The sequence below is a fragment of the Arachis duranensis genome, chromosome 9, assembly GCF_000817695.3.
Source record: "Arachis duranensis cultivar V14167 chromosome 9, aradu.V14167.gnm2.J7QH, whole genome shotgun sequence".
Classification (NCBI taxonomy): Eukaryota; Viridiplantae; Streptophyta; class Magnoliopsida; order Fabales; family Fabaceae; genus Arachis; species Arachis duranensis.
The window spans coordinates 103,113,523-103,122,537 of record NC_029780.3 but is presented as its reverse complement, the minus strand read 5'-3'; the positions used below and the strand labels follow the sequence as shown (position 1 = coordinate 103,122,537).

At 35.8% G+C, this 9,015-nt stretch overlaps 1 protein-coding gene across 1 annotated transcript; it reads left to right on the top strand.

Annotated features, from left to right (window-relative positions):
• Positions 1-408: 408 nt before the first annotated feature.
• Positions 409-8,843, top strand: LOC107466536 (uncharacterized). Its single transcript, XM_016085519.3, has 18 exons — positions 409-783; positions 1,127-1,237; positions 1,381-1,437; positions 1,616-1,692; positions 2,070-2,169; positions 2,254-2,327; positions 2,684-2,793; positions 2,887-2,990; positions 3,243-3,296; positions 3,380-3,435; positions 3,540-3,578; positions 4,889-5,030; positions 5,137-5,321; positions 5,443-5,510; positions 5,704-5,776; positions 6,293-6,354; positions 6,478-7,765; positions 8,294-8,843. Exons 1-18 carry the CDS (start codon positions 703-705, stop codon positions 8,553-8,555), a joined length of 2,943 nt encoding a protein of 980 aa, XP_015941005.1. The 5' UTR covers positions 409-702; the 3' UTR covers positions 8,556-8,843.
• Positions 8,844-9,015: the final 172 nt, after the last annotated feature.

Sequence of the window (9,015 nt, the reverse complement as noted above, 5' to 3'; positions counted from 1 at the left end):
GATGAAGAGGAATTAAAAAAATTGATAGAGAGAGAAAGTGACCGACGCATTACCTCATTCACACTTCAAATTAAAACTCAAAAATTGTGTCGCCACCAATTTATTCACAAAATAATTAAATAAATAAAAAGGGGTGGCTCTCGTCTCACTTTTCTCTCTACTCTTTCCTTTTCTTTCTTTTCCTTTCTATTCTATTCCTATTCCAATTCCAAATCTATTCAATTGGTTTTTTTGTGGATCCGAGTTAGAGTGTGTGCGACTCAGCGAGTTGAGTTGGAATTGAATTGAATTCAGTGAGTCTTCTTTCTGACTCGGTGGTACATGCGGCTGTTCCTGCTATTGCCACGCATCATTCTCTCTCAGAATTCGAATCTCCTGTTTCCGGAAAAAAAAAAAACTTGGAATCCGAATAACCTTGTTATTATTATTATTATCCAGCTTCTTCTTCTTCTTCTGCTTCTTCAACTCCAAGCACAACTCACAACAACTCAGAACAGTGTTTTTTTTTTTTTTGGTTTTTAGGGTGGGATCAATAGTTTTTCTGTGGCTTTAAGTCAGTTTTGATTGTTGGTTTGGATTCAATTGAGGAAAAGAACTTGTGCCTGGGTTTTGAATTTCCATGAGGATCTGTTGCAAGTGATTACTTTTTTTTTGTGATTTTTTTTCTTTTGGCCAAAGAGGGTTCTTTGATTTCGGTTGATCATGGTTAGCGGCAACATTTTTCACTGTAGAAAGAATTCATGGCCGCCTGAAGAGTATATCAATAAAGCCACTTTACAGCTGGTAAGCTTCTAAATTTTTTAATTTTTTTTTGTGTCTTGCAGCTTTTGATTTTTTCCAATAATTTTCGTTCCTGGTGAATTGGCATCTTAGTATTCTGATAATTTAGCATGAGTTTGCCTGAAAATTTGAATTCTGGGCTTGATGTGAAGCTCTATGTTTTTTTCTTTTTTATTTTCCCTGTGGAATGATTGAGTTGCATATTACCATTTAATGATTAAGAAAAAAAGTGAATTGAATGAATGTATTTGCTGAGGCAACTGTTTATGGTGCTACATGCGTTGTTGATTTGTTAATCATATCATAGCTGAATAAAATTGAAGTGTTCCTTGCACCCTTTTTGCAGTTTGATTTTGATAGTGCTGCACCACCTGAGCAAGCTTGGAGAAGGAGATTAAACAGCCATGCCAATCTTCTTAAAGAATTTAGTGTCACTTTTATGGAAGCTATTAAGATGGCAAGTGTTATCTCTCTGACTGGAATTGATTAATTTAGTAGATGGAATCTTTGCATATAGTTATCAAGTTTGTTTTTAATTATTATTTTTGTTCCTCTTGGATATATTCCTGTTTCTTATTTTATTAAACTTCAAAATTCCAGGTTCGATTAGGCATACGCATATGGTCATACGTAAGGGAAGAGGCTTCTCATGGAAGGGTAAAATTTCAAATTATCCTTCATTTTTTCTGGCCATTCATTGCTCTCTCTTTTTATTTTTTTATTATTGTTAATATTCCCTGATATTATGATAAAAGAGTTGATTAACTTTATAGACTATAGAAAGTTAAAGATTCCAGACATGAGAAGTGACTTTTTGTTTCCCTGGTGTCTGCAGAAAGCCCCTATTGATCCTTTCACTCGAGAAAGTTGTAAGCCATCTGCAACTCAAGGAGTTCCACTTGGAGGGATGGGGTATGTTCGATTCCAACTGAAATAGGATCATTAATAAACTGAATGGATAGTTCTGTATGTTACTTTACACAAAAATGTTATTTGGATAGCAAAAAAGGACATTCGCTCTATTACCATTAGATTTGATTGCGGACCTTACTCATGTCTCGAACATGTGCATTCTCCACCGCTTGGATTTAAAAGGTGTCTGAGTGGATTCCATCTTTTGGTGTGTAAAAACATTCTTTTTCATAATAGGATTAACCATTCTGCTGGTTAATGGGGCACTCTTTCTTTATTCAATTGGTCACTTGTTCAGCTTTGGTAGCAATTCTCTGTAACAAATAGGTCTTTCTTCTTCTATTACTGATTTGTACAATGTTCATATGCCTCCACAGGAGTGGCAGCATATCAAGGGGATTTAGAGGCGAGTTCCGACAATGGCAAATTATCCCTGGTTTATGTGAAGCTTCACCTGTCATGGCCAACCAGTTTTCTGTACGTTCATTTTTTCTTTCTGCTTAATATTGACCTTTTGCTTCTTATGTTTGTATTATCTTATTTATTTACTCTAAATGGCAGATTTTTGTTAGTAGAGATGGAGGAAACAAAAGCTTTGCATCAGTTTTGGCGCCTGGACAGCATGAAGGCTTAGGGTAAGGAGTAATTTATGAAAGTTTAGAAACCAGTGTTTATAAATATAACATCTGTAATGTAAGATTAAAAGAAAGGGCAGGAGAGGGGGGTAGGCGTTTTTTTCAAACTTCGAAATGTTTTTATTTATTATTGTTTATTATAAGCTTTCGTTGACATCTATTTTTCAGTGATGGGATTTTTCATTTGGTTTTATGTTTTTTTTTTTTAGCAGTCCGTGTTTATCCATCAGTCTGGTTTTTGTTTAAACCTAAAGAGGGTTTCTAATTATTTTGTGTGCTTTACTCTCGTTAGTTGCTTTTCATATATCTCAATACATACATTAACTCAAATTTTCTTCTTACTTTTCTTTTTTCAGGTCCCACAAGAAAGCTGATGATCAGGGTATATCATCATGGGGGTGGAATCTTAATGGCCAGCACTCAACGTACCATGCTTTATTTCCAAGAGCTTGGACAGTTTATGATGGTATCTTCATTTGTTTTAATTGTTTTTCAACCGTTCTCTAGATACGTATGGTCCTTGTGAATTATTGCTTAATAGCTGTGTTCTAATTCTTAGGTGAGCCAGACCCAGAACTTAAAGTGTCTTGCCGGCAGATATCACCTTTCATACCGCATAATTATAGAGAAAGCAGTCTACCAGCTGCTGTTTTTGTTTATACAGTATGTATTTCTCCAGCTATTGTCATTTTCTCTGATTGTATTTCCACAGTACAGAATAGTTGGTGTGTTTTTGTTTTCTTAGTTGAAAACATTTATTTTAATTCATGTTACCTCGCTTTTTTTCAAAGTGAGTGAAGGAATTGATATTCTGCATTGCATCTTTGTTCAATATTATCTATTGCATCCATATTTACATTCATCTAGTTGGGTAATATATAGCTTATTAGAGATTCATACTTGTTTCTTTTGCAGTTGGTAAACACTGGTAAGGAGAGAGCTAAAGTCAGCCTTCTATTTACTTGGGCGGTAAGATTTTTTCCATTATAATTATTTTGCACAAAAAGGCACACAACTCGATTAAATTAATTATCAATATCAATTTTCTGCAGAATTCCATTGGTGGAAACTCACACTTAACAGGAGGTCATGTAAATGAGCCGTTTATGTAAGTTCTTCTATCTTGATATGTCTTTGCTTATCTATATAACACAAGCTCAAAACATTATCTTGACTCTTTTCTTTATTTTCAAAAACCTTTTCCATTCACAGAGCTGAAGATGGAGTCTCCGGAGTACTTCTACATCACAAGCAAGTTATCAAACCTTATAGCTATATATGACGGTTGGTTTGCATATTTCTCTGTAGTTTGTACCTAAATCCATAATAGGACAATGACATGAAGTTCTGACTATTCCAAAGGGGGTATTGCTGCTTAGGTTTGATTTTCCCTATATCCCTATTAACTAGCTGTGCTTAAGATGCACCGAGAAGGATTCTTTTCCTTGATCATTAAGTTTAGGTGTGAGAGCTTATGCTTTGAGTAAGGCTATTTTATGAGATTAAAGGGGAAACAATTGGTCAAGAATTACCAAGGTGTCAAGTGGGATCACAAATTTATGTTGTGGAGACCTGTGATATGTTTTGATGGTCTTAGATCTCTTGGAAGGAAAAGATGATATAAGAACTAGTTGTGAGGGGATTTGTTTTCTGGTTTGGATACTTTAATGTAAGCCGTTATTTTACTAAAATTTTGTTCTGTTAAGATAGTATTCTGTGCAGTAGTTGACTCATAAGTCAGGTGATCTCGGTAGCTGTTCTGTATTAATTAGAATAGATTGATATGGATTTACTGCATGGGTAGAAGTAGGAGCATGTAACTTTAGGCTTTTACAGTCCTCTATAATAAATGGATACTCAGATTAGCTGTAAAACAAAGATCATCTACGAAACCGTTTTAGGAAACTAAGTCCTCAATTTATGTCTGGATATGTTAATTCAGAAGGGAAAAGGGATTGGAGACACTTTATATTATGGATAAAATTTTTCTAAAAGGTGCTTTAAGTAGTATTTCACTGAAAGGGGTAAGCATGATTTAAAAGGTGATTTGCTGGATGGTAAAGGGTATATTTTCGTGAGAAATGTTTTTTAGGCCAAATATCTGAGAGAGAGAAAAAAAGGCTATCCAGAACAGAATACTAGTCCAACAACCATCTTCTGTATCTATATTATGTTTCTAGACCAGTAGAGCATCAGGTTAAAAGAGTTGACCACAACAGACATGACACATGATAGGGTACAATGGCGTCGTTTGATTCATATAGCCGACCCAATCTAGTGAGATAATACTCTGTTATTGTTGTAACTGAAGTTGAAAACTTAGATATGCAAAAATAGAAGTGATTTAGCTTTTGACGAAGTGTAGATGATGATGGTGATTATTATTATTGTTGTTGTTATTATTATTATTATTGTTATTGCTATTCAAGTAATGCCGTGTAGTTCCGACGATGACATTTAATCCTTTCACAAACAAATTACCAATGAAAGTTCCATCTATGTACGATTTGCACCTGACTTCTATATAACTGATGATTTTACTGGAAATTATTCCAATGCAGGACAGGAAAAGGTAACCCTCCTGTAACCTTTGCAATAGCCGCATGTGAGACACAGAATGTTAGTGTTTCTGTTTTACCGAAGTTTGGGCTCTCTGAAAAAAGTAGCACAACAGCAAAAGGCATGTGGTGTAAAATGGTGCAGGTACAGATTACCTCTATTTTGGGGATTCTAAATGATATTTATATCACCATTACCTTCATGGCAAAATATATATGGTTGATTCTAAGTGAAATTGTTGCATATTAAGGATGGACAATTTGACCGGGAGAATTTCTCTTCTGGAGCTAGTATGCCCTCATCACCTGGAGAGACTCTATGTGCTGCTGTTTCAGCTTCAACGTGGGTGGAACCCCATGGAAAATGCACTGTGGCATTTAGTCTTGCATGGTCATCTCCAAAAGTAAAGTTCTCAAAAGGCAGCACTTTTCATAGGTAATCAGAATTATGTAAGAATATTGTATATAGTAAATGTCTAGCAAGATGTAGTATGCCGACCATTTTTTTTTTTGTGGTGCGCTTTTGTTTGAATAATTTCAATTCTTTTACTCTGCAGGAGATACACAAAATTTTATGGGACTTCTGAGAGAGCTGCAAAGGACTTGGCCCATGATGCATTAACTCGTATGTTGTCTGATTGGATTGAAGTTGATATTCTTCCTTACTGCGGTTTATCTGCATTAGTATTATATGTTATGATCTTCACACACCGCAAAAGGGATAAAAGATATGAATGCTTCTAAAGTAATGTTTCTAAGTGGTTTTAGATTCTGTCAGTAATATTTACAAACCTTTTTATGTTTAAAATTCCAAACAGAATACAAACGATGGGAAGAAGACATTGAGAAATGGCAAAATCCTATTCTTCAGGATGAGTCATTACCAGAATGGTAATTCTCTGTTTAAGCATGAAGTCATTTTAATTTTTAAGCATCACCTTGTGTCTTTGTTTGTTATGGATAATTGCCAGGTATATATTAGCTTAGAGCCTCTGCAGTATGTATAAAAAACATAAAACAGAACTTTTCTTTTTTTTTTTTCTTTGCTAGTTCATGACTAGCTCTTCTGTCTGTAAATTTTTGTTATTTATTTTAATTAAGAAAGGTTTCTCTCAATCTTTCCTAGATCATCCTCCCCCCATATTTATCAGACTGTTCACCAAAGAAAATCGTACTTCCACGGGGAAAGGCTATAAGGGGAGTTCCCCTAACAAAGCTTGCTTGAATTTAGTCTTTCCATTACCTATACCATCTTTCAGTCATATTCCCGCTCCATCGTTTATATTATAACTGATGGCAAAAGAAAGAGAGATTTATGTGCCTATCTCATGTGGTTTTGAATCCAACTCTTTTGAAGCTTCTGTTGGTTTAGATAATATAAGTATATAACTAAATTTTCATTTACAGGTACAAGTTCACATTGTTTAATGAACTCTACTTTCTTGTTGCTGGAGGAACAATTTGGATTGGTATGTATTGATTTAAGTATATTGTTTTGTGATTGAGTAACCTGCATAAAATCTAGCTTTTTGGTGGATCTTGCTATTGTCAGATTAGTCTAATAAATGAAGACTCTTTGATCTGTCTTCTAGACTCGCCTTTGCCATCTTCAAATATGAGGAATAAAAGCCGGGATCAGGTAAAAGAATTGGAAAATACAGAAGTCAAAGTGACCGAAGCCAAAGTGAGTCGTAGACAAGGTGCAGATGCTGGGCGTACAACAGATAGCACCTATGATGTTGAGTATACAACAGATAGTGCCAGTGACGTTGATTGCATGGTAGATGGTGTGGATGAAAAACATCGTGGTGATCTCTCCCAAGAAAGTGATGCTAGTGTTACTCTGGCAATGATGGACCAGCAATATGACAGAGATGATGTTGGAAGGTTTCTGTACTTGGAAGGTGTTGAATATATCATGTGGTGCACATATGATGTGCACTTCTATGCTTCTTTTGCCCTTCTTGAGCTCTTTCCAAGGATTGAATTAAATATACAGCGTGACTTCGCTAAAGCTGTATTGTGTGAAGATGGAAGAAAAGTGAAGTTTCTGGCAGAGGGCAACTGCGGAATTCGTAAGGTTAGAGGGGCTGTGCCTCATGATCTTGGGACACACGATCCATGGCGTGAAATGAATGCTTATAACATTCATGATACTAGCAAGTGGAAGGACCTGAACCCCAAATTTGTACTTCAGGTGTATCGAGATTTTGCTGCAACAGGGGACATGTCCTTTGGAGTTGATGTGTGGCCTGCTGTACGAGCTGCAATGGAGTATATGGAACAATTTGATAGAGATGGCGACGGTCTTATTGAGAATGATGGGTTCCCTGATCAAACATATGATACATGGACAGTGCATGGTGTGAGTGCTTATTGTGGTTGCCTTTGGCTTGCTGCCCTTCAAGCCGCAGCTGCAATGGCCCTTCAACTAGGTGACAGAGATTTTGCAGAAACATGCAAAAGGAAGTTTTTGAAGGCTAAACCAGCGTTTGAACAGAAATTGTGGAATGGTTCTTATTTTAACTATGACAGTGGATCAAGTAGTAACAGTAAATCAATTCAAGCTGATCAATTGGCTGGGCAATGGTATACAGCATCATCGGGGCTTCCTCCACTTTTTGATGAGTCCAAGATCAAAAGTGCTCTCCGGAAGGTGTATGATTTCAATGTAATGAAAGTTAAAGGAGGCAAGATGGGGGCCGTGAATGGCATGCATCCCAATGGCAAGGTGGATGAGACCTGCATGCAGTCTCGCGAAATTTGGACAGGTGTGACCTACGGTGTTGCTTCTACGATGATCCTTGCAGGAATGGAAGAGGAGGCATTTGCAACTGCCGAGGGTATATTTCAAGCAGGCTGGTCAGAAGACGGATATGGGTAAACTTTCTTGTCATCTGTCCTCCATAATTGTGTGTGGTTTTCCAGCATTCTCATTTTTTCTTGCATCTCGTTTACCGTAATAGGGTTAGGATTATTGGATGTGTAGTTAGAAATTACTCCCTTAAACTAATTTTATCCCAAACTCAAAGATCTACAAAGACGTGATTAATATATCCAATTTTAAAATATCTATAGCACAACAAATAAACGAACCCTTTCTTGTTTTATCTCTCATCATTGTTAATAATAGTATTTTGGTAAATATGTCTGTCATCAAGTATTGAATTTGAGTTCTTAACTTTATGTCACAACATCTACTATTGAGGTTGAAAGTGTGATGGTGTGTTTGTCATACATCTTGTGTGCAAAAAGTTCCCACCAAACTTACAATTCTGTGGCTTCATTCTTGCTCTTTAAATTGATAATTAGTTGAATTCATCAAATCACACATTGGGGTCAAGCAACTACTTCTCTTTTGTCTAAAGAAATGAAATGAATTAATTCACCAGGTTTGGCATAATGCAGGTACTGGTTTCAGACACCAGAGGCATGGACAATGGATGGACACTACAGGTCTCTCATCTACATGAGGCCACTTTCAATTTGGGGTATGCAATATGCATTAACATTGCCCAAGGCAATTCTTGATGCCCCTAAAATTAACATCATGGACAGAATCCACCTATCTCCTCTTAATGGAGGATTCCCCCATAATGAAACAGGTGTAAGGAAAATTGCAAATAAAGCAAAATGCTTTGGAAATTCTGTGTTTCATTGTGCGTGCTGATGACTGTTATTAATATTGCCAAAAAGCACAATTTTTGTATAGGTTTTAAAAAAAACCCTTATCACATTGTTCCTTACCCCCCAACCTTCTACAAAAGATGTTAAGTAATGGTGAAGCGTCTTTTAGGGTTGGGGTTAGTGTCTTGGAAGAAGAAATAAGAACATTTTACTTGTAATCTTATAGCATGTTAGTTTTGACTTTTGAACAATGTAGGTCACTTTTGCATAATTGCATGTAACATGAACATTCTTATTTATTTTCCCAAGATATAATCTGACTTTACCACAATTTAATTTATAAAATATCAATAATTGTTTAGCATGTCTACAATCAAGTTTTGGCAATTTGAATTTCCATTTTTTTTTAAATCAAGCTAAGGTATACTGCCATACTGGTAATCAATTATTTAGTTACAAAAATTGTATAAATTAATCTATATATATATATATATATATATATA